At 44.2% G+C, this 26975-nt stretch overlaps 1 protein-coding gene across 5 annotated transcripts in view; it reads right to left on the bottom strand.

The window, feature by feature from the left end:
- MEI1 (meiotic double-stranded break formation protein 1) overlaps positions 1-26975 on the bottom strand; it is a 957414-nt gene that overhangs the window by 60533 nt on the left and 869906 nt on the right. For 4 of the 5 annotated variants that reach the window (XM_075833602.1, XM_075833600.1, XM_075833603.1 and 1 more), the window contains one exon: positions 226-307. The exons of the other annotated variant lie outside the window; for it this stretch is intronic. In XM_075833602.1, the coding sequence (XP_075689717.1) occupies positions 226-307 (82 nt within the window). The remainder of the gene's footprint in view (positions 1-225; positions 308-26975) is intronic. 5 annotated transcript variants of the gene reach the window in all.

Here is a 26975-nt window from a genome sequence, read left to right as displayed (position 1 = left end):
AAAAAATGCCCTCAAATGTGTTCATAGCCTTTAAAACTTTTCATTAGACTATATAGTGGTAATACGATATAAACTGACAATCATTGGTTGACAAATGGTTACACATCTAACAGGAAGTGCAATGCACAATATGGTACTCTAGCATACTACTGGATTGATTTTATAGCTAAACTAACCTATCTATTGTCCCTGCATATGCATCTTTATCTACAATATTACTCTTACCAAGATCAGGTGACTTGTCATGCAAAAAATCTAAAAGAGAGCCAAAACAGTCTACGGTTGCTCGTACAAGAACTGTATCTTTCTGTATTTAAAACAAAAAAAAAGAGACTATGGTGTAAGAATGCAAATTAATAACATCACATATTTAAAGAATCAGTTAAACAATAAAAATGTACATTCATTCTGTTGGAATTATGAAGGTAATTTATAAGAACTGATGCAAACAGTAGGAAGAAAAAACAGGGCGATTGTAGCACTGCTAAACATCACAAACTGACTTTGAATTAAAGATGGCGGTATTTATTGGAAAATAATGGATAACGCATATCAGCTCCAAACCGGAGCCTTCATCAGGTCCCAGTACCAGCCAATAGAACAGGCAGCTATATACACATGCAGTTAAAATGCTGGATAAATTGGGGTCAAAGTGTTACAGACACAGGTCACAGTGCAGGTTACATAATAGTGACGTAACAGGTTATATAACAATTACTTAACAGGTTAAAAAAAAAGTGTGCAGAGGAACACTAGTAAGTTGTAAACCAGAGCAGCAGTTGTGGTGTTGCTAACCTAAAGTCAGTATTTATTAAAATAAAAAATAAAGTAGATAACTGAATGCTGAGGCAGGTCATCATGGTAACCTGTAAACAGTGGGAGCAGCTGACTGATGTGTCAGTAAGAGAATTCATGCAGAATGGCATCCTGGGTTGTCAGAGCCAGCGTATAGGCATACAAGAATAATGAAGGGAATCCGTTTCTACCGCCTATCAACATATCAGCGCTAGTTATACCAAGTCCAATGTACAGTGCAAATGGTTGCCATGGCATCATGTAAATAGGGGAGAAGAAAAATATGCATTATATAAACTGCTGAGGATATGCTGAATTAGGGAATGACATAAAAAGTCAGATATGGGTGGAGATAGCACATAGGTATATTACCTATTCGGGCATAAAAATTGGTAGGGTTCCCAATACTTTATATTCCCTGAATTATATTCCTTTATTTAAGAAAATATGTCAAGAACTTCAGAGGTGGTCAAAGTTGCCACTGTCGTTGTTTGGTAGGGCTCACTTAATAAAGATGATGAGTTTTGCTAAACTTTTATATCCTCTCCAAATGATACCGATATTATTACATCATAAAGATATTCAGTCATTACAATCAGAATTTATAACTTTCTTGTGGGGAAAGAAGAAGCACGAATTACGTATAAAAAATTATGTTTGGCTAAAGTAGAAGGTGGCCTACAATTACCGAGTATTAGTGGGTTTAATCTGCCAGAATTATTCAGACATGTAAAAGATTGGATATGAGGAACACATTTTTTTTTCCAACACAGCATTGGACAAGGCACTGGCAGGACCTTGGGATTTTGGGTCTCTTCTATATACGCAGAATAAGTTTCTTCCTCGAGTGGCTAAGAAGAGTCTTCTCATTCGAGACACAGTGGCCTCATGGAATTCGGTCAGAAATTTATATAATTTGCCTATGTATATCTCAAAATATTTACCTTTGTGGGGAAATCCAGCATTCTCGTAGGGAGATGAAAATAAAATGGTGACACAAAAAATAATTTATTTTATAAATAAGTGATTTTATTGTGCAAACGCTGCAAAACAAAAAAACACTATATACATATGGTATCACCGTAATCGTACCGACCCACAGAATAAAGTATAATGGTCAGTTATAGCCCAGGGTGAGCGCCATAAAAAAAAAACAGAATAAAAAACATTGTCAGAATTGATGGTTTTTGGTCACCGTGCTTGCCAAAAAATGGAATAAAAAGGTGATCAAATAAATCGCATGTACCCCAATATGGTACCAATGAAAACAACAGATTGTCCTGCCACAAATAGCATGTCATAGTGGTAGGGGGGTGATTATTGGAGTGGGCTCACGCCATACAGCTTACATCCAGGACTAACAGACAGGAACAGCGGTTGCGCTGTTACAGGAGCCTGTAAAAATGACAATAAACTGCAATACATTAATATTGCAGTGTATTGTACCAGCTATCTACAGATTGATGGTTCAAGTCCCCTAGGGGGACTAATAAAATGTGTAAAGTCAAAAGTAAATAGTTATTATTAGTGAAAAAATGTAATAAATATTTAAAGTCCAAAAAAAAACCTTTTCACATTTTTTCTGTGAAGTAATGTAAAAAAAATAAAAAAATACACAAAATTGGTATCACTGTATCTGGAAAATTCAAAACTATTACAATATGCCATTATTTAACTCGCACGGTGAACGCCGTGAAAAATAAAGAATTTAAAACGGCAAAATCGCTGTTTTTTGGTCACCTTGGCTCTACCAAAAAATGTAATAAAAAGTGCTCAAAAAGTTGTATGTACAAAAAAAATGGTACCAATAAAATAAGCCCTCACAACACTCTATTGACGGAAAAATATAAAAATTATGGCTCTTGGGAAGCGTGGAGGGAAAAAAAAAAAAGAAAAATATGGATCAGTCCAGAAAGGGTTAATTAATTTCTCATAAAAAACATTTATAACCTCATGTGGGGTATAGCCATACTTGGGAGAAATTGCTTTACAAATTTTGGGCTCCTTTATCCTTTGTGAAATTGAAAAAATTCATCATTTTAGTGGAAATTCTAATAAATTCTGCAAAAGACATGTAGGGTCTAAATGCTCACTATACCCCTAGATAGATTCCTTAAGTGGTGTAGTTTCCCAAATGGGGTCACTTTTGTGTGGTTTGCACTGTTTTGGCCTCTCAGGGGCTTTGCAAATGCGACACGGCACCCAAAAACCATTTCAGCTAAATTTGAGCTCCAAAAGCCAAATAGCACTCCTTCCCTTCTAAGCCCCACTGTGGGTCCATACAGAAGTTTATTACCACATATGGCATATTTCCGTAATCGGGAGAAATTGCTTTATAAATGTTGGGGTGCTTTTTTTCCTTTATTCATTGTAAAAATTAAAAATGGCTAGGTTTTTTCAGGAAAAAAGTACATTTTTACTTTTACAGACTAATTCCAATGAATTCAGCCAAACAACTGTGGGGTCAAAATGCTAACTTTACCTCTAGAAAAATTCCTTAAGGGGTGAAGTTTCCAAAATGGGGTCACTTTTGGGTTGTTCCCACTATTTTGGTCCTTCCAGTGCATTGCAAACACGACACGGCACTGAAAAGTATTCCAGCAAAATCAGAAATCCAAAATCCAAATGGTGCTCCTTCCCTTCTGAGCCCTGCTGTGGGTCCAAACAGCAGTTTATTACCACATATGGGGTATTGCTATAATCGGGAGAAATTGCTTTACATATGTTGGGCTGCTTTTCTCCTTTATTCCTTGTAAAAATTAAACGTTTTTTCAGAAAAAAAGTTGATTTTCATCTTCACATACTAATTCAAATAAATTTAGCAAAAAACTGTGGGTTCAAAATGCTAACTATACCCATAGATAAATTCCTTGAGGTGTGTAGTTTCCAAAATGGGGTCACTTTTGGGGGTCTTTACTGTTTTGGCCCCACAAGACTGCGACCATGTCAAACCTGACATGTTGCCTAAAAAATATTCTAAAAAAAAAAAGAGGCCCCAAAATCCACTAGGTGCTTCTTTGCATCTGAGGCCTGTGTTTCAGTCCATTAACATACTAGGGCCACATGTGGGATATTTCTAAAAACTGCAGAATCTGGGTAATAAATATTGAGTTGCATTTCTCGGATAAAACCTTCTGTGGTACATAATTTTTTTTATTACAAATGAATTTTGGCAAAACAAAATCAAATTTGTAAATTACACCCCTACTTTGCTTTAATTCCTGTGAAACGCCTAAAGGGTTAAAACACTTTCTGAATGCTGTTTTGAATACTTCGAGGGGTGCAGTTTTCAAAACTGGGTGATTTATGGGGACTTTCTAAAATATAAGGCCTTTAAAGCCACTTCTAAGCTGAACTGGTCCCTGAAAAAATAGCCTTTTGAAATTTTTGGGAAAATATGAGAAATCGCTGCTAAAGTTCTAAGCCTTGTAACGTCCTAGAAAAATAAAAGAATGTTCAAAACACGATGCAAACACAAAGTAGACATATGGGAAATGTAAACTAGTAACTATTTTGTGTGGTATTACTATCTGTTTTACAAGCAGATACATTTAAATTTAGAAAAATGCAAATATTTGCACATTTTCTCCAAATGTCTGTGTTTTTTACAAATAAATATTGAATTTATCAACCAAATTTTTCACTAACATAAAGTACAATGTGTCACGAGAAAACAATCTCAGAATCACTTGCATAGGTAAAAGCATTCCGAAGTTATTACCACATAAAGTGACACGTCAGATTTGAAAAATCAGCTTCGTCCTGAAGGCCAAAACAGGCTCAGTCCTGAAGGGGTTAAGAAAATGTCCTAAATGTGATTTGCCGAAAGCGGATCTTTTGCATGGCTTGTGGCATTGCCCGTATGTACAACCAGTATGGACAGAAGTACAGAAACTAATTGAAGATGTTTGGGAGGAGCACATTCCACTTTTACCCCTACATTTTATACTTCATTATATCCCCCATAGCTCCAACATGAGATCGAAAGGCTTAGTGTCAAAGAAGTGGATACATATCGCTCTACTAGTGGCAAAAAAATTAGTATCGAGACATTGGTTGCAACCGCAAATTCCAACATTGGTAGAAATAAAGGGCACAATCAAGCACCTAATGGTCCTTGATAAAATTGACGCAGAAAAATGTAAAGACAAAAATACAGAAAGGTTTTTTACTAAATGGAGACCATTTGTGGGACATGTTCTGGAAGATTCTGAGATTCAGACATTAATGGGCACATTTAGATACACAGCCTGGTATAACAAAGAGAATTTAAGTGGAACACGGCAGGTTAAAGATTTCTGAATTGGGTTCTCGGACGACGGGCGATGAGTGAAGATGTATAGGGTGGGAGGGGGGATGTTTCTTACACATGTTATGGACAGATTATGTTGATGTTGGTTTTAGGTTATAACAAAATTGGAGGGAAAATAGAAAATGGAAGAAGGAACAGAGTTACTTGTATGACTGTATTACTTGCACCGTTTAAAGAGATAATACTTCGCCTGTAGGACATGATATTTTGTATATGTAATGGAATATTATTTGTATACTCTGTACTTCAATAAAAAAGAATTAAAAAAAAAGTCAGATATGTAGGTTGAAATGAATGGATCAAATATTCAGCCTGCAGATCAATAGATTAAATGGGCTAATAATCAATTAACCATAAAATCTCAGAACGTACATCAGGAACTTTTGGGAAATGGATGACTAAAATGATGCATTCATGTATGTGTGAAATAAACTGATGTCTGCATAAAAACATAAACAAATAAAAGTGCTACACATATAAACAGTTTCACAACGGTGCATGAATTGGCCTCCATGTCAAAAAAGTACGAATATGCATAAATATACAATACAAATGTCTCCATAAAAACATATACTAGTATATACCTGGATTAAAAGGTCAGTGAGTTAATACATAAATGCGTAAAAAACATAATAAAATAATAATTAATGATTACATATAAACCAATACACACATGCTAATAAATGACTGCCACAGAAGTGTGATACATTACATACACATATATACACACACATACGTATGTATATATATATGTGTATATATATATATATATATATATATATATATACACACACACATTTGTACATATATAAATACACAGGGAAAAACAAAAAAATAATAAAATTTAAAGTATGAGATATAATCAGTCATATAAAATATAATATATTAATAAAAGTTCAAGAACGAAACCTCATTCGGGAAAAAAAAGGCTATATAAATATAAATATATATATATATATATATATATATATAGCTACATAAATATATAAACAAAGTAATCATATATGGTGAAGGTGGCATTAACCGTAAGGGTATGTGTACACACAAAACAAAAAACGTCTGAAAACAGCTCCTGATTTTCAGACGTTTCTTATTCAAAGTCGCGTTTTTCGCTGAGTTTTTAGTGGCCGTTTTTGGAGCTGTTTTTCTATAGAGTCAATGAAAAATGACTCCAAAAACGTCTCAAGAAGTGACATGCACTTCTTTTTCACGGCCGTTTTTTTACGCGGCCGTTTTTTAAAACCATTTTAAATAAATGCGCAGAGGTTTGGAGGTGTTCTGCTTCTGATTTTTCGGCCGTTTTTTGCCGTTTGCGACCAGAAAAACGGCAGAAAATAAGCCGTGTGAACATACCCTTAGAATTAAAATGAAAACTCGATCATCTCATTAAGCCCTAGTGGTGCAAGGGTTCAAAGTTTAAAGAGAACCTTTCACCTGCCCATACATGTGCAGCATGTAATGGGCAGGGCTGTACACACCCTGTCTCACTATAAAAAAAAACAACATATTTTTCCCCATTATTTAGATATCGGTGCAGTTATATTTGGGGCCCGATATTTAAATAACCCCCTGAACTTTCAATGGGGCGTGTAATTGGCTAGAGGGCATGTAACATCACTGTGACACTGTTCAATCAGCTATGGACTGTGTCACAGCAGGAGCCGCCACCAAGGAACAGAAGAGGAGAAGTTCCTTCTGTTCGATGGCGGCGAGAGTATCTTCAGAGTACCTTCGGCAGCTGCTTCGGAGCTTGCGGGCGTGTGCACGCTCTCACTCACTCTTCAGCTCTCGACAGATAAGGACAAGACTGTGTGATCTCTCGCGAGAAATCACACAGTCTTGTTCATCTTGCGCACACGCTCTCCTCTCTCCAGCTCTTGCTCTGACACAGTCCGTAGTTGATTGGACAATGTCACAGCGTTGTCACACGCCCCCTTGCCAATTATAAATGAACAACAAAATGCCAGAGGCAAGAACAACCCTATTTCCCAACTACCATTAGATTGTATTTATAATCTTCAATATGCTATTGCAGCAACCAGACATACAGACAAAACCAACATAAATGGTTAAAATTTCCAATGCATGGATAGGGTCAATAGCCGTTCATGGCTATAACAGTGTGCACATGTGTGTGCCATTTGAATAGTCCCTGCTGACAGCTGTGTGCCGATTGTATAAGCAATGAATGCAGCAATGAACAGGTGTGTCTGTCGTCTGTATCTAGCAGACAGACGTTTACAGCAAACACCGGTACCGACAGCGGACTTCTAGGCAGTTAGATTGTTAGATTACTAAATTGCCCTAATACCAGCATGTGTTAAAAAAGAACAGAGAGCCCCCCCGACATGTTTCGCTACTATGTAGCGTCCTCAGGGGTTCATGGGGCTACTGGCGGCGCGCCGATAAACTCTCACTATTATGGGAATCCTTGGTGACGTCTCAGGGGGGTGTGTATGTGGGTTAGACCAATGGCATTAGAGGTGGGTGGCGGCTCCAGCAAACACCGGTACCGACAGCGGACTTCTAGGCAGTTAGATTGTTAGATTACTAAATTGCCCTAATACCAGCATGTGTTAAAAAAGAACAGAGAGCCCCCCCCGACATGTTTCGCTACTATGTAGCGTCCTCAGGGGTTCATGGGGCTACTGGCGGCGCGCCGATAAACTCTCACTATTATGGGAATCCTTGGTGACGTCTCAGGGGGGTGTGTATGTGGGTTAGACCAATGGCATTAGAGGTGGGTGGGAACCAACGAACCACCACTTAAATGGCAGCTAAGACTGCCAATAGAATAGTAGATGGCCCGAGTGTCTAGATAAGAACGCCCACACATGCGCACTAGGGCTAAGTCAGCACTTATACCGACAGAGCCACTCTCAAAGATCGCTAAATGAGTGAGTTCAATTTACATCAGCTCAGGGTGCAGAGTAGCTGACATACGAACCAGCTACCATACTGTAGTGATGGACAATGAGTAGATAAGTAGATATATAGATGAGCCGCTTAATAGCGACCAAACAGATAGATAGTAAGAGTCTGTCGCATGGCAACAGATACTAATGCCGATATATAGTAATAAAGTACTAGAGTACAGATGGTGGTGTCGTACCAAGTCACAGCAAGAATGCAAAAGTGACAAGGCACACAGCTGTTAGAGACTCCAGGAGAGTAGTAAAGTAGCACTATCATTACAGCAAACGTACCACAGATACATATGATGTATTCACACATACATAAGTCTCGAGACAGCTCATAAAATGAATCTATACCAAAACTGAACTGAAGATCACATTGAGCATACTAAAATGGTGCGTCTAGACAAAGACTAATGCCCTTTAGACTGATGCAACTGGTTCCTTTATCATTGAGTGCAACAAAGACTGAAGGTACCCAAATGAGACAGGGAGAGTCGGAGTCCGCCAGAACTCAAAAGATGGACAGTGTCTGTACTTATATCTAATATGTACAATAAAATAAAATGAAAAATATAGAAATAAATAGAAATAAATAGAAACAGATTATGGATATATACCACTATAATAGTGGCACTAAAAACGATATATTGATATATCAATCTCAGAGAAAAGCCGTAAATGTAAAGCCCTCATTAAGGCCAGAGGGACTAAGAGAGTGCAATCGATGAATCCATCGTGCCTCCTCTTGTAATAGCATTCGGTCTAGATTACCAGCTCTTGGTCCCAATTTGATCTGAGTAACACCCCAGAACTGAAGTAACTTAGTATCACCACCATGTAGTTGGTGCATGTGTCTGGATAGCGTAGTATCTTCTTTATGGTTAATAGTGCTCAGGTGCCTCGAGATCCTCCTTCTTAGTTCCTGTATGGTTTTACCCACGTATAATTTGGGACAGGGGCATTTCGCTATATATATTACCCCGCTACTCTGGCAGTTAATAAACTGCTTGATGGTATAAACTTTCCCGTCAGATGGATTAGTAAAGATTTTTGTCGTGGGCATGAGAGGACAAAAGGAGCAACGACCACATGGATGGGAACCCCTAACTGGAGATTTTAACCAAGTTTGTTGAGACTTACTTATGGTGGAGTAATCACTATGTACCAACAGTTCTCGTAGGTTTTTTCCTCTACGATAAGTGATACTTGGAACTGCAGAAATGACTTTTTTAAGGTCTGGGTCAGTGGTAAGTATTGGCCAATGTTTTTTAAGGATGTCTACAACTTGAGAAGAGCAAACATCATATGTACCAATGCAGCGTATGGCACCAGATGACTTAGTTTCAATGGGATTGATCCCACTATCCTGGATCAAATTCTGTCTATTCGTCGCCCTAGCTCTGGCATAGGCCCTGTGTAACCACTTTTTTGGGTAGCCACGGGCCACAAATTTGTTGTATAGTACATCGCTTTCGATCTGAAAGGATTGTTCATCAGAACAATTCCTCTTGGCTCTCAGATATTGCCCTATCGGTATACCTCTTTTAAGGGTAGGTGGATGATGGCCCTGCCAATGTAAGAGACTATTTGTAGCAGTGGCTTTACGAAAGATATTGGTGTGGACACTACCGCCAGGGTCCAAGGAGATCTTGAGGTCAAGAAAGTTAATCTCGCTCTTATGTGTTTCATGAGTGAATCTCATGCCAATATCATTATTGCTAAGTGTCAGAACGAAATCATTAAATAAATCAGTGTCACCGTCCCAGAAGATGAGAATGTCGTCGATGAATCTCCCCCAGAACAGAATATGTGATGTGAAAATATGTAAATTATCTGTGAAAACAATGGTGTCTTCCCACCACCCTAGAAATAAATTTGCGTAAGTGGGTGCACATACAGTCCCCATGGCCGTGCCTTTAATTTGTTTATAGTACTTTCTATCAAAAGTAAAGAAATTGTGCGTGAGAAGAAATTGTAGCAGTGATATAACAAAGTCATTGTGTAAATGAAATTGAGTGCCTTTGGTGCTTAGAAAGTGTTTGACTGCATTTACACCTAATTGGTGCTGAATGTTAGTGTATAGTGATTCGACGTCGATAGTGGCAAGTATGGTGGTTTGGGTGACATGGATCTCCTGGATCCTGGCGACAGTGTCCTTGGTGTCCCTTAAAAAGGAGGGCAAGGAGGAGACGAACGGTGACAGGATTTCGTCCACATAGAGACTTATCCCTTGTGTGAGATTATCATTTCCTGACACAATTGGTCTCCCAGGAGGTGGACGTGCAGCCTTGTGGATTTTTGGCAGGGCATAAAAAGTTGCTATGGTCGGACTAGGGTTATAGAGTCTTTTGAATTCGTCCATAGTCAGTAGGTTATTGTCTTTCGCCTCCGAGAGGAGGAGATGTAGTTCGACTAAAAAACGGTCAGTAGGATTGCCTGTCATTATGACATAGGTGGTGGTGTCATCTAAAAGTTTATGGACCATTTGGGTATAGTCTAGTCGATTCATAACAACTACATTTCCTCCCTTATCAGAGGGTTTTAGAACTATCTCGTCATTGTTACACAAGTCATCCAGTGCCAATTTTTCGCTAGCGCTAAGGTTCCCAAAAACCCTAGATCTATCATTTTTGAGTTTCCCCAGATCGGTACACACCATTTTGACAAAAATGTCGATGTGACTATACTGGGAGAATGGCGGAGTCAGTTTAGATTTTGGTCGTAAGGAAGAGAAGGGGCCGGTGGCAGTCACAGCTTCAAATTCGTTTTCCTCCAATAAAGTTTCAAGATCTCTTAGGGTTTTAAGTTCCTGAGGGCTACACGATGTGCCATCTCGAGTAATATTTTTAAAATATTTGTGTAGTGCTAGCTTTCTAGCAAAGAGATTAATATCTTTTGACCAGACAAAGTTATCAAAAGCAGGTGCAGGTGTATATGAAAGTCCCCTACATAGTAAAGTTTCTTGGTGGGGATTTAAGTGTAGGGAGGATAAATTAAAGATCTGCATATTATCGCTCCTAGGATCATTTGGGCTAGCTGATGTTGTTATTTCGGACCCCAGCGGGGGTTGGGTGGTCCTAAAAAAGGAAAGGTGGTAATGGGAGTCAGAGGAGTAGTTGTACTGCTTGATAATCTGGGATTGTTTCCACTGGCTGCTGGTTCCCCACCCAGAGTATGAGGTATCTGAAGTGTATTCTGAAAACCCTGTACACGTGAGACAGCAGAGGTAGAAGACATAGCTTTGAAGCTGGTGGATGAACATCCCCCGTTTTGATTAGAATAGGGGTCTCTTGTAGGGGACCTAGATGCAGAGGAGGTCCTTTTGGATAGATTATATTTATTATTTTTATTATTAACCTTAATTTTACGTTTCGTGCCTAGTCTCAGGTTCTCCCTGGGTAATCTAGAGTCATCGGTGCCTGATGTATCAGATTCTGAAAAGTCTGTATAGACTGCAGTTTGTTTGAATGTGGGCTGTGAACGTGTTCTGTATGTGTATGCTTGTCCTGTGTCGAAGTCCCTGCAGTCACGGATATATTTACGATGCTTGCGTTCTTTTATTTCCCCTTGCAATTTCTCAATATTTTTTTGTAGCTTGATTTCAGATGTACTAAATTCTGGGGAAGATTTAAATATCTGCATATCCTCTATTTCTTTTTCAAGTTGAACGGCAGTAGTGTTATGGTCGCGTTTCTCAAACTCTAGGAAGTAGCTAAGCATACGTAAAGAACTATCCGTTAACAGCTCCTCCCAGCCTTTGATAAATGTGCTATCGTTTCGATATAGATTAGGTGTGATGTTAATTCGTAATCCTCTATATACTATTTTTTGCTGTATATAGGTTTCCAGACTTGCTATCTCCCAACTGGATCGAATAAATTTTTGATACGTTTTTTGTAAATCTTTGAACGCTGTGTTCATATCAAATTGATGTAAAGGAATCTTTTCTTTGGTAAATACATATGCAGCTTCAGCAGTGAAGCTCTCTGGATTGGGCTTTTTAGATAGAAAGCCAGCCATAACCTGAATATGTCAGTAAATAGTTCTATGTCCAACAGTGTGAACAAGGCCCAAGAGAGAAAGGGGGTAATTAACCCTATAAATTGCAAAATAGAAAAGGTTTGGACCCTTGGTAGTTGGCAGGTCTAATATAACAAATGAACAACAAAATGCCAGAGGCAAGAACAACCCTATTTCCCAACTGCCATTAGATTGTATTTATAATCTTTAATATGCTATTGCAGCAACCAGACAAAACCAACATAAATGGTTACAATTTCCAATGCATGGATAGGGTCAATAGCCGTTCATGGCTATAACAGTGTGCACATGTGTGTGCCGTTTGAATAGTCCCTGCTGACAGCGGTGTGCCGATTGTATAAGCAATGAATGCAGCAATGAACAGGTGTGTCTGTCGTCTGTATCTAGCAGACAGACGTTTACAGCAAACTTTTAGATGACACCACCACCTATGTCATAATGACAGGCAATCCTACTGACCGTTTTTTAGTCGAACTACATCTCCTCCTCTCGGAGGCGAAAGACAATAACCTACTGACTATGGACGAATTCAAACGACTCTATAACCCTAGTCCGACCATAGCAACTTTTTATGCCCTGCCAAAAATCCACAAGGCTGCACGTCCACCTCCTGGGAGACCAATTGTGTCAGGAAATGATAATCTCACACAAGGGATAAGTCTCTATGTGGACGAAATCCTGTCACCGTTCGTCTCCTCCTTGCCCTCCTTTTTAAGGGACACCAAGGACACTGTCGCCAGGATCCAGGAGATCCATGTCACCCAAACCACCATACTTGCCACTATCGACGTCGAATCACTATACACTAACATTCAGCACCAATTAGGTGTAAATGCAGTCAAACACTTTCTAAGCACCAAAGGCACTCAATTTCATTTACACAATGACTTTGTTATATCACTGCTACAATTTCTTCTCACGCACAATTTCTTTACTTTTGATAGAAAGTACTATAAACAAATTAAAGGCACGGCCATGGGGACTGTATGTGCACCCACTTACGCAAATTTATTTCTAGGGTGGTGGGAAGACACCATTGTTTTCACAGATAATTTACATATTTTCACATCACATATTCTGTTCTGGGGGAGATTCATCGACGACATTCTCATCTTCTGGGACGGTGACACTGATTTATTTAATGATTTCGTTCTGACACTTAACAATAATGATATTGGCATGAGATTCACTCATGAAACACATAAGAGCGAGATTAACTTTCATGACCTCAAGATCTCCTTGGACCCTGGCGGTAGTGTCCACACCGATATCTTTCGTAAAGCCACTGCTACAAATAGTCTCTTACATTGGCAGAGCCATCATCCACCTACCCTTAAAAGAGGTATACCGATAGGGCAATATCTGAGAGCCAAGAGGAATTGTTCTGATGAACAATCCTTTCAGATCGAAAGCGATGTACTATACAACAAATTTGTGGCCCGTGGCTACCCAAAAAAGTGGTTACACAGGGCATATGCCAGAGCTAGGGCGACGAATAGACAGAATTTGATCCAGGATAGTGGGATCAATCCCATTGAAACTAAGTCATCTGGTGCCATACGCTGCATTGGTGTTAGGGATCTGCCAGGTACTTCATCTAGGTATACTCCTGGGATTAATCAATCCACACCTGAGGCCAGACCTGTTCGACTGACACCATCTCCCACCAACCAGGGTGGCAGGCTCAGGAGTGGGAGAGCCTATCGCGGCCTGGTCTGTCGGAGTTAGCTCCGCCCCCTGTCCTTTATTACCTGCCCTGTTCTCTCCCTCAGTGCTTGTAATTCTTTTGGATTCCTGGCCCCACTGCTGCTTGCTCCAGCCTGCTTCTGCCGTGCTTCTGCCTTGCTGCAGTTCTGCTTGACCTGCTTGCTTTGCCCCTGGCTTGCTTCTGTCTCCTTGCCCGCTTGGGTGTACTCACTTTGTCCTGGTCCTGACTGTCCGTTCGCCGCTCCGTTTCCTCGTGGCGTTCCGTGGCTACTGCCCCTTCCCTTGCATGTTCCCTGTTTGTTTTCCTGTGCACTTAGACAGCGTAGGGACCGCCGCCCAGTTGTACCTCGTCGCCTAGGGCGGGTCGTTGCAAGTAGGCAGGGACAGGGCGGTGGGTAGATTAGGGCTCACTTTCCCTTCACCTCCTTCCGGCCATTACATAATTACAAGCCCTTACCTAGTCTACCATTTCTCCTACGCTGACGCTATCATGGACCCCCTTGAGACCCTGGCCCAGCAGATGCAGGGCCTCTCCCTACAGGTCCAGGCCCTGGCCCAAAGGGTCAATCAGGGTGACGCTGCTTTAGTAGTACCCCTCACCTCACCTCTAGAACCCGACCTCAAGTTACCTGACCGGTTCTCAGGGGACCGTAAGACGTTTCTCTCCTTCCGGGAGAGTTGCAGACTGTATTTCCGCCTAAAGCCCCACTCCTCAGGTTCCGAGAACCAGCGGGTGGGTATCATCATATCCCGACTCCAGGAAGGGCCCCAAGAGTGGGCCTTCTCCTTGGCTCCTGACGCCCCTGAACTTTCCTCTGTGGATCGTTTTTTCTCTGCCCTCGGACTCATTTACGACGAGACTGACAGGACTGCCTTAGCCGAGAGTCAGCTGGTGACCTTACGTCAGGGTAGGAGACCGGTTGAGGAATACTGTTCTGATTTTAGGAAGTGGTGCGTAGCTTCTCAGTGGAACGATCCGGCCCTAAGGTGCCAGTTTAGGTTAGGATTATCTGACGCCCTGAAGGATCTGCTGGTTAGCTACCCCTCGTCTGACTCCCTTGACCAGGTTATGGCCCTAGCAGTACGACTTGACCGACGTCTCAGGGAACGTCAGCTAGAACGCTTCAGTGTGCTCCCCTCTGACTTTTCTGCGATCCCCCCCGAGGTCCCGTCTCCTCGCTCCTCCACGGAGGACTCGGAGGTACCTATGCAACTCGGGGCCTCCATGTCCCCTCGACAACGTAGGGAGTTTCGCAGAATGAATGGTCTCTGCTTCTACTGTGGGGACGACAAGCATCTACTGAACACCTGTCCCAGGCGCAAGAATAAGAAGCCGGAAAACTTCCGCGCCTAAGTGATCATCGGGGAGGTCACTTGGGCGCACAGGTATTTCCCGTTAATGTGAAACGCAATAAAATTTTGCTTCCCTTTCAGGTCTCGTTTGCTGGCCGGGCTGCCACGGGCAGTGCTTTCGTGGATTCAGGGTCATCTGCTAATATCATGTCTGCGGAATTTGCTATGTCTCTAAACATGCCTTGTATTGATTTACCTTATCCTATCCCTGTAGTAGGAATCGACTCAACTCCCCTTGCTAATGGTTATTTTACTCAGCATACTCCTGTTTTTGAACTCCTTGTTGGCTCCATGCATTTGGAGCAGTGCTCTGTACTGGTGATGCAGGGATTATCGTCTGATCTGGTTTTAGGCCTTCCCTGGTTGCAGTTGCATAATCCCACGTTTGATTGGAATACTGGGGATCTCACCAAATGGGGTAATGAATGTCTTATGTCATGTCTTTCTGTTAACTCTATTTCTCCCCGGGAGGAGGTAAACACGCTTCCTGAGTTTGTTCAGGACTTCGCCGATGTGTTTTCTAAGGAGGCCTCCGAGGTGTTGCCCCCCCATAGAGATTACGATTGCGCTATCGATTTGGTGCCTGGTGCCAAGCTTCCTAAGGGTAGGATATTTAATCTTTCATGTCCTGAACGTGAAGCCATGAGGGTGTATATCCAAGAATGCCTGGCCAAGGGTTTCATTCGCCCCTCGACTTCTCCTGTAGGTGCTGGCTTCTTCTTCGTGGGGAAGAAGGATGGTGGTCTTAGGCCGTGCATTGATTATCGTAACCTGAATAAGGTCACCGTAAGGAACCAGTACCCACTTCCTTTGATTCCGGATCTTTTTAATCAGGTTCAGGGGGCCCAATGGTTCTCTAAGTTCGATCTACGGGGGGCATATAACCTTATCCGCATCAAAGAGGGGGATGAGTGGAAAACTGCGTTCAACACACCCGAGGGTCATTTCGAATACCTGGTCATGCCCTTTGGGTTGTGTAATGCCCCTGCTGTCTTCCAGAATTTTATTAATGAAATCCTGAGAGAGTACCTGGGTAATTTTCTTGTTGTGTACCTTGATGACATACTGGTGTTTTCCAAGGACTGGTCCTCCCACGTGGAGCATGTCAGGAAGGTGCTCCAGGTCCTTCGGGAGAATAATCTGTTTGCTAAGACTGAAAAATGTGTCTTTGGGGTACAGGAGATACCATTTTTAGGGCAAATCCTCACTCCTCATGAATTCCGCATGGACCCTGCCAAGGTTCAGGCTGTGGCGGAATGGGTCCAACCTGCCTCCCTTAAGGCGTTACAGTGTTTTTTAGGGTTCGCCAACTATTACAGGAGATTTATTGCCAACTTCTCGGTCGTCGCTAAGCCTTTTACGGACCTTACCCGCAAGGGTGCTGATGTCCTCCATTGGCCCCCTGAGGCCGTCCAGGCCTTTGAGACCCTCAAGAAGTGCTTTATCTCGGCCCCCGTGCTGATTCAGCCCAACCAAGAGGAGCCATTTATTGTGGAGGTTGACGCTTCCGAGGTGGGAGTGGGGGCCGTCTTGTCCCAGGGTACCAGCTCCCTCACCCATCTCCGCCCCTGTGCTTACTTCTCTAGGAAGTTTTCGCCCACGGAGAGTAACTATGATATTGGCAACCGCGAACTTCTAGCCATTAAATGGGCTTTTGAGGAGTGGCGGCACTTCCTGGAGGGGGCCAGACACCAGGTAACGGTCCTTACGGATCACAAGAATCTGGTTTTCCTAGAATCGGCCCGGAGGCTTAATCCTAGACAAGCTCGGTGGGCACTATTCTTTACCAGATTTAATTTCTTGGTTACCTATAGGGCTGGGTCCAAGAATATTAAGGCTGATTCTCTGTCACGTAGTTTCATGGCCAATCCTCCTTCTGAGAAGGATCCTGCTTGTATTTTACCCCCTGGTATAATCGTCTCTGCCACGGATTCTGATTTAGCTTCTGATATCGCGGCTGATCAGGGTGCAGCTCCCGGGAACGTCCCTGGGGACAAACTGTTTGTTCCCCTGCAATACCGGCTAAGGGTACTCAGGGAAAACCATGACTCCGCTCTATCTGGTCATCCTGGCATCTTGGGCACCAAACACCTCATTACCAGAAACTATTGGTGGCCTGGGTTGCCTAAAGACGTTAGGGCTTACGTCGCCGCTTGTGAGGTTTGCGCTAGGTCCAAAACCCCTAGGTCCCGACCTGCGGGCCTACTACGTTCCTTGCCCATTCCCCAGAGACCTTGGACCCATATCTCCATGGATTTTATCACCGATTTGCCTCCATCTCAGGGCAAGTCGGTGGTGTGGGTGGTAGTCGACCGCTTCAGCAAGATGTGCCACTTTGTGCCCCTTAAGAAGCTACCTAACGCCAAGACGTTAGCTTCTTTGTTTGTGAAACACATCCTGTGTCTCCATGGGGCCCCAGTCAATATCGTTTCTGACAGAGGGGTACAATTTGTTTCCTTATTTTGGAGAGCTTTTTGTAAAAAGTTGGAGATTGATCTGTCCTTCTCCTCCGCCTTCCATCCCGAAACTAATGGCCAAACGGAAAGGACCAACCAATCCCTGGAACAATATTTAAGATGTTTCATCTCTGACTGTCAATTCGATTGGGTCTCATTCCTTCCCCTTGCTGAATTTTCCTTGAATAACCGGGTCAGTAACTCGTCAGGGGTCTCCCCGTTTTTCTGTAATTTCGGGTTTAACCCAAGATTCTCCTCCATCCCCCTTGGTTGTTCCAATAATCCTGAGGTAGAGGATGTTCATCGGGAACTGTGCACTGTCTGGGCCCAGGTTCAGAAGAACCTAGAGGCGTCCCAGAGCGCACAAAAGATTCAGGCGGATAGTAGACGTTCTGCTAACCCCCGGTTTGTCGTCGGGGATTTGGTCTGGTTGTCGTCCAGGAACTTGCGCCTTAAGGTCCCGTCCAGGAAGTTTGCTCCCCGATTTATTGGACCTTATAAGATCATTGAAGTCCTCAACCCTGTATCCTTCCGTCTGGAGCTCCCCCCATCATTTCGCATACATGACGTCTTCCATGCCTCCCTCCTTAAACGCTGCTCCCCGTCCTGGTCCCCCTCGAGGATACCTCCTGTTCCCGTTCTCACCCCTGAGGGGGTGGAATTCGAGGTGGCCAAGATTATGGACAGTAGGATGGTCCAGGGCTCCCTCCAGTACCTGGTCCATTGGAGAGGATACGGGCCGAAGGAGAGGACTTGGGTACCTGCCCGGGATGTTCACGCTGGGGTATTGATCAGGAGGTTCCACCTTCTCTTCCCCACTAAACCGGGTCCCCTTAGTAAGGGTCCGGTGGCCCCTCATAAAAGGGGGAGTACTGTTAGGGATCTGCCAGGTACTTCATCTAGGTATACTCCTGGGATTAATCAATCCACACCTGAGGCCAGACCTGTTCGACTGACACCATCTCCCACCAACCAGGGTGGCAGGCTCAGGAGTGGGAGAGCCTATCGCGGCCTGGTCTGTCGGAGTTAGCTCCGCCCCCTGTCCTTTATTACCTGCCCTGTTCTCTCCCTCAGTGCTTGTAATTCTTTTGGATTCCTGGCCCCACTGCTGCTTGCTCCAGCCTGCTTCTGCCGTGCTTCTGCCTTGCTGCAGTTCTGCTTGACCTGCTTGCTTTGCCCCTGGCTTGCTTCTGTCTCCTTGCCCGCTTGGGTGTACTCACTTCGTCCTGGTCCTGACTGTCCGTTCGCCGCTCCGTTTCCTCGTGGCGTTCCGTGGTTACTGCCCCTTCCCTTGCATGTTCCCTGTTTGTTTTCCTGTGCACTTAGACAGCGTAGGGACCGCCGCCCAGTTGTACCTCGTCGCCTAGGGCGGGTCGTTGCAAGTAGGCAGGGACAGGGCGGTGGGTAGATTAGGGCTCACTTTCCCTTCACCTCCTTCCGGCCATTACAATTGGTACATATGATGTTTGCTCTTCTCAAGTTGTAGACATCCTTAAAAAACATTGGCCAATACTTACCACTGACCCAGACCTTAAAAAAGTCATTTCTGCAGTTCCAAGTATCACTTATCGTAGAGGAAAAAACCTACGAGAACTGTTGGTACATAGTGATTACTCCACCATAAGTAAGTCTCAACAAACTTGGTTAAAATCTCCAGTTAGGGGTTCCCATCCATGTGGTCGTTGCTCCTTTTGTCCTCTCATGCCCACGACAAAAATCTTTACTAATCCATCTGACGGGAAAGTTTATACCATCAAGCAGTTTATTAACTGCCAGTGTAGCGGGGTAATATATATAGCGAAATGCCCCTGTCCCAAATTATACGTGGGTAAAACCATACAGGAACTAAGAAGGAGGATCTCGAGGCACCTGAGCACTATTAACCATAAAGAAGATACTACGCTATCCAGACACATGCACCAACTACATGGTGGTGATACTAAGTTACTTCAGTTCTGGGGTGTTACTCAGATCAAATTGGGACCAAGAGCTGGTAATCTAGACCGAATGCTATTACAAGAGGAGGCACGATGGATTCATCGATTGCACTCTCTTAGTCCCTCTGGCCTTAATGAGGGCTTTACATTTACGGCTTTTCTCTGAGATTGATATATCAATATATCATTTTTAGTGCCACTATTATAGTGGTATATATCCATAATCTGTTTCTATTTATTTCTATTTATTTCTATATTTTTCATTTTATTTTATTGTACATATTAGATATAAGTACAGACACTGTCCATCTTTTGAGTTCTGGCGGACTCCGACTCTCCCTGTCTCATTTGGGTACCTTCAATCTTTGTTGCACTCAATGATAAAGGAACCAGTTGCATCAGTCTAAAGGGCATTAGTCTTTGTCTAGACGCACCATTTTAGTATGCTCAATGTGATCTTCAGTTCAGTTTTGGTATAGATTCATTTTATGAGCTGTCTCGAGACTTATGTATGTGTGAATACATCATATGTATCTGTGGTACGTTTGCTGTAATGATAGTGCTACTTTACTACTCTCCTGGAGTCTCTAACAGCTGTGTGCCTTGTCACTTTTGCATTCTTGCTGTGACTTGGTACGACACCACCATCTGTACTCTAGTACTTTATTACTATATATCGGCATTAGTATCTGTTGCCATGCGACAGACTCTTACTATCTATCTGTTTGGCCGCTATTAAGCGGCTCATCTATATATCTACTTATCTACTCATTGTCCATCACTACAGTATGGTAGCTGGTTCGTATGTCAGCTACTCTGCACCCTGAGCTGATGTAAATTGAACTCACTCATTTAGCGATCTTTGAGAGTGGCTCTGTCGGTATAAGTGCTGACTTAGCCCTAGTGCGCATGTGTGGGCGTTCTTATCTAGACACTCGGGCCATCTACTATTCTATTGGCAGTCTTAGCTGCCATTTAAGTGGTGGTTCGTTGGTTCCCACCCACCTCTAATGCCATTGGTCTAACCCACATACACACCCCCCTGAGACGTCACCAAGGATTCCCATAATAGTGAGAGTTTATCGGCGCGCCGCCAGTAGCCCCATGAACCCCTGAGGACGCTACATAGTAGCGAAACATGTCGGGGGGGGGGGGCTCCCTGTTCTTTTTTAACACATGCTGGTATTAGGGCAATTTAGTAATCTAACAATCGAACTGCCTAGAAGTCCGCTGTCGGTACCGGTGTTTGCTGTAAACGTCTGTCTGCTAGATACAGACGACTGACACACCTGTTCATTGCTGCATTCATTGCTTATACAATCGGCACACCGCTGTCAGCAGGGACTATTCAAACGGCACACACATGTGCACACTGTTATAGCCATGAACGGCTATTGACCCTATCCATGCATTGGAAATTTTAACCATTTATGTTGGTTTTGTCTGTATGTCTGGTTGCTGCAATAGCATATTAAAGATTATAAATACAATCTAATGGTAGTTGGGAAATAGGGTTGTTCTTGCCTCTGGCATTTTGTTGTTCATTTGTTATATTAGACCTGCCAACTACCAAGGGTCCAAACCTTTTCTATCTTGCCAATTATACACCCCATTGATAGTTCAGGGGGTTATTTTACAGGGACATTCAATAAGATAAATTACGTATTCAGAACCGCAATTAAGAAAAGTCTTGATGGGGAACTTTTCTTGTGTAATGATAGAGCTAATTTCCTTAGAACCATGCGTAATGCTAGAGCAACATAAGCATCATGCCCTCCCACATCTAAATGTGCCATTAATCATAGGGAAGAGGGAAATGGGTTTTGGTACTTCCATGCACAGTCTGCTTGGTGCCAGAATGTTTCCTAGGGTTGTGGACCTTCTATATGTGATTTTCGGATACGTTGGTAGCTGGTCCTTAAGGAAAGTGTAATTGCGCAAAATGTTCCAATGGCGCAACAATGCATCCGGGCAGGGGCGTAGCTAAAGGCTCATGGGCGCCGATGAAAAGGAGGTTCTTGGGCCCCCCCAAACTTCTCATGGCTGACGGCCCGCAGCTTTCATCTGCATCGCTTGGTGACCCAACGATCCAACACTAGCAGCCAGGGGCGTCACTAAGGGGCGTCTTGAAACATCAAGGGAAATTGCCCCAATACATATACCACCCAAAAAAATGTGTATGTATATGTGTATATAGGAGACAGCATATCTATAGTTCTACGACCCTCTAGCTATGGATAGGATTAGATACAGCAGCTCAGCAGACAGTATCACACATGATAGGATTAAATACATTGGCTCAGCAGACAGTATCACACATGATAGGATTAGATATAGGGCCCAGCTCACTGACATTGCAGCTCCAGTGCTGAACCCAGGAAAGGTAAGTATAAGAATTGTTTTGCTTTTTTATGTGTTACTAATCATTTTTGTGTGTTTGTGTTTTTTTTACAAGTTCGGTTGTTGGACTACTTCGGATTCGAGGACTACTTTGATAACGGTGTTTTTTTTATTCTCAATAAAATGGTTAATGAGGGTTGTGTGTGGGATTTTTATTTAAATAAAATATTTTTTCTATATCTTTGTATTTTTCTAAACTTTATCACTACCGCCTTAGTAAAGGCCGCTGGCTGATTGACAATGTCCATTACTAAGGTGGGGCTTAATGTTAGACATGAAGAGGCTAACACAAATCCCATTATTACCCTGGTACCCACCGCCACCAGGGGTACCGGGAAGAGATGGGTACGATCCAGTACCCGACCATCTGTAGTGATGGAGGGGCAATGGTGCAGCCACAGGCTGGTATTATTAGGCTGGGAAAGCCCCAAAACAGTGGCCTTTCCCACCCTGGTAATGCTAGGCTGCTGCTGTGGTGTATCTGGCTGGTTATGAAAAATGGGGGGACCCCACATCATTTAAAAAAAATAATAATAATTGGAAAGAACTAGTTGTGACAGGGGTCTGTTGTTCTTGATACAACCAATAGAGCAGTCCTATGGGACGCAGCAGAATGAAGCGGAAGTGAGCACTGGCGTCTCCTGAGGAGGAGATGCAGGCCAGCGCTCATAGATCCATGGCTACGGCCATCGGGAGATGGGTAATCCTGACGGCCCGTGGCCATGGGTGTTACAGTATCCCCCCTCTTACTCCCCCTCTTCTTGGGACCAGAGCGGGAGAGAAACCTCTTCACGAGGGTAGGAGCATTGAGGTTCTCCTCTGGCTCGCAGGACCTCTCTTCTGGACCAAACCCCTTCCAATCCACCAAATAAAAAGTTCTTCCTTCCACTTTTTTGGTGTCCAAGATCTGCTTGAACTCAAATGAATCAGATGAACCGCTGGGGGCAATTGTGGGACTAGGAGTCTTGGTGTGGTGGTTCAGGACCACAGACTTCAGGAGGGAGATATGAAAGGAGATGGGGATCTTGAGGGTGGGAGGCAACCGCAGCTTGTAGGAGACAGGGATGACCTGCTGTAGGATCTCGAAGGGTCCAAGGAACCTGGGAGCAAACTTCTATGACGGCACCCTCAGCCGGATATTCCTGGAGGACAGCCAGAACTTGGTACCTGGAAGAAACTGGGGAGGCTCTCTTCTCCTTGTGTCGGCCTTTCTTTTCATGCGGTCGACCGCCAGCAGAATAGAGGATCGGGTTTGCTGCCAGATCTGCATGAAGTCCCTGAATGCAGATTCAGGTGCGGTCACTTTGGTCATAAATGACACCGGGAAAGGGATTTGTGGGTGTTGGCCGTAAACAATGAAGAATGGTGTGGTTCTTGTGGCCTCTCTTGTATGGTTGTTATAAGAGAACTCGGCCCAAGGAAGAAGCTGCATTCAGTCATCATGCTGCCTGGAGATGAAGTGTTGTAGGTAGTTCTCCATGATCTGATTCATCATCTCGACTTGACCATTGGACTGTGGATGGTAAGCTGGGGAAAAGTCCAACTTTACATCGAGGAATTTTTTAGAGGGCTCTCCAGAACTTTGAGGTGAACTGAACCCCCGATCAGACACGATATGCAGAGGTAAGCCGTGCAGGCGGAAGATGTGTTTGATGAAGAGGTTGGCCAGTCGAGAAGCAGACAGTAGGCAGGTCAGCAGAACAAAATTAGCCATTTTCGAGAATAGGTCCACCACCATCCAGACCGTACTGAATCCAGCAGAGGGTCCGTGACAAAGTCCATTGCTATATGCTGCCAGGGATCATTTGGCATAGGCAGCGGCTGGAGTAGGCCAGCAGGCTTGGAGTGAGCAACCTTGTTAGCCGCGCACACCGTGCAGGACGAGACAAAGTCCATTATGTCTTCAGACAGCGTGGGCCACCAGAAATAACGGGCAATCAGATCTTGGTATTTACGGGCACTCGCGTGACCTGCCAGTTTGGAGCTGTGCCACCTGTGAAGGGATCTCCCTTGCAGAGGGTTGACAGACATGATGCAGGATTTATCAATGATATTTTGTAGAGACTCCATGGTGTCCTCTGTCTCGAACGACCTGGACAAGGCATCGGCCCTCACATTCTTGTCGGCAGAGCGGTAGTGGAGCTCAAACTGGAACTCGGCAAAGAACAGCGACCACCTGGCTTGATATGGGTTCAGCCTTTGGGCCACCTGGAGATAGGTGAGGTACTTGTGGTCGGTAAATATCAGGATGGGGTGAGCTGCACCCTCTAGTAGATGTCTCCACTCCTCCAGAGCCAATTTGATGGCCAGTAACTCCCAATCCCCAATCGAGTAATTGCGCTCTGCAGAATATTTTTTTTTAGAGTAATAGCCACATACCACTGCCTTCCCATTGGGACCTCTCTGGAACAGAAGTGCGCCTGCACCAACAGAGGAGGCGTCCACTGTTGAGATACATCAGGATGGTGGAGGGTTGAGGCTGACATGAAGGCACTCTGCCTCTGGAGTCCACACCTTGGAGGGGTAGAGATGGGAGCTGTCAGTGAGGAGAAGTTTGGGATGAACTGCCGGCAGAAGTTGGCAAATCCCAAGAAACGCTGTATGGACCTTAAGCCTTGAGGACGTGGCAATTCTAGAACGGACTTTACCTTCTCAGGATCCATATTGAGGCCTTGATCTGAGATGATGTAGCCCATGAAGGGCATTTCTCTTAAACACGCACTTCTCCATCTTGGCATACAGGCGATTCTCCCTTAATCGCAGCAAATCTTGATGGACATGTCTCTGATGAGTCGTCGGGTCTGGAGAAAAAATTAAGATGTCATCGAGATAGACCACAACACAGACATAGAAGAGGTCACGGAAGATGTCATTAACGAACTCTTGGAAGAGCGCGTGAGCGTTACACAGACTGAAAGGCATCACCAGGTATTCATAGTGCCCGTCTCGGGTGTTAAAAGCCATCTTCCATTCGTCACCCTGGTGGATCCGGAATAGGTTGTAAGCCCCACGCAGGTCTAGCTTGGAAAAAATATTGGCTCCTTGTATGCTGTCAAACAGTTCTGAAGTCAGCAGCAATGGATATCTATTTTTGACCGTGATCTGGTTGGTAGTCGATGCAAGGTCGAAGAGATCCGTCTTTCTTTTTGACAAAGAAGAACCCGGCCCTGGCCGGGGAGGAGGACCTTCATAAGAACCCTCCCCAAATTCTCCTTAATATAGGCAGACATAGACTGAGTCTCTGGCACGGAGAGAGGGTATTCCCTTCCACGGGGAAGGGATGCATCCAGAATGTGTTCAATATGGCAGTCATACGACTGGTGTGGGGGCAGCGTCTCTGCCTCCCTCTTGCTGAAGACATCCGCAAACAGTGAATAGTAAGAGGCCAATCCTGCCAATGACTGAGGCAGGGGAGCCTGGGCCGGATGGATCTGCCCCAGGCAGCGGTTGAGGCACTTGGGACCCCACTGGGGAACTTCTCCAGAATTCCAGTCCAGAACTGTGGCATGTAGTCGAAGCCAAGGCAGGCCCAGCAGCACAGGGTTGACGGCCTTGGGAAGGACAAGAAATGAGGCTAGCTCTGAATGAAGAGCTCCCACGTAGAGCCTCAGCGGTTTGGTCACAGCTACTATTGGGTCGGGTAGAGACAGTGCATTCCCCGAGGCAACGATCAACACCCTCTCCAGGGGGGTTGTGGGCAACTGGAGAAGATCCTCCAGGTCTTTCTGAATGAAGTTAGCTGCGGATCCAGAGTCCAGATAGGCAGAAACCCAGTGCGTCTATTCAGCGGACACTATGGTAACGGGGATGGATAATTTGGAAGAAAGTTCTTCTCCACCCAGAGTTGTCTCCCCAACCAACCCTAGACTCTGGGCCTTTTGGGGGCACAGACATACAAGATGGCCTCCGAGGCCGCAATACAGACAGAATCCCGAAGTGCATCTGCCGTTGTTTCTCCTGGATAGACAACTTGAGATGGTTCATCTTCGTAGACTCCTCTGGTGGAACAGATGATGAGGGCAGCAGGCATTGCTGAAATGTAGTAGCCATCCTAGGGAGTCCTCCTTCCCGACGAATCTCTTGGGACCGTTCTCGGATCCTGATGTCAATCCGGGCGGCCAGAAGAATGAGGTCATCCAGGGAAGATGGCAGATCTCGGGCGGCAAGTTCGTCCTTAATTTCAGGGGACAGTCCCTGCCAGATTGTAGCCACCAAGACCTCGTTGTTCCAGGTTAGTTCAAGCAGCCAGGGTGCGGAACTGAATGGCGTACTCACCCACAGAGGTGTCCTCCTGGTGAGGGGTCAGCAGGGATGTAGCAGCTGATGAAACTCTCCTGGGTTCTTCAAGTATAGTACAAAAAGTCTGTATGAACCGCTGTAACTCACGGGTCTCTGGTCCCTGACGTTCCCAAATGGGGTTCGCCCATGTCAGGGCTTTGCCAGTGAGGAGACAGATTATAAAGGCGATCTTTGCATCATCAGAATAGAAGTCCTCTGCATAGAATGTGAAGTGAATCTGGCATTGGTTCAGAAATCCCCTGCAGTTCCTCGCGTCTCCATCATAGCGATGAGGCAGTGGCAGAGAAAATCGGGAGTTAGCACTGCCAGGAGGTGTAGTAGGAGGAACAGCAGAGGTAACAGGAGCAGCTGCCGGGAAGGCTGCAGCTTGCGTATCCAGCCAATGTGCGATGATGTTCACTGCATGGAGGAGTTGGTCTTGTCGTGACCGGAGATCTAGCATATCTGACTGCATGACTTGTGACGTAGTCATGGTCTTGGATTGACCAGCAGGGTCCATGGCCTGTGCGTACTGTCACGATCTGTGGGTATGTGGACCCACTGGGCTGTACCACAGTAGCGGGATAGCAGCTGAACAACAGGATACCAAGTCAATGTCTAAAGTTCGAATAAGGGTACCTCTGATAATTCAGACAGTAGCAATGGTAGGCTCGGATGGGACCTTGGCAGTAGGCAAACACCAGGTCCGATGTAACACAGAAAGCGTAGTATACGGCACAACATGACTCCAACTCTCTATGGCACAGGAACAAGGTAG

The sequence above is a fragment of the Rhinoderma darwinii genome, chromosome 7, assembly GCF_050947455.1.
Source record: "Rhinoderma darwinii isolate aRhiDar2 chromosome 7, aRhiDar2.hap1, whole genome shotgun sequence".
Taxonomy (NCBI): Eukaryota; Metazoa; Chordata; class Amphibia; order Anura; family Rhinodermatidae; genus Rhinoderma; species Rhinoderma darwinii.
The sequence above is the reverse complement of the archived record's forward strand: the minus strand, read 5'-3'. Positions and strand labels throughout refer to the sequence as shown.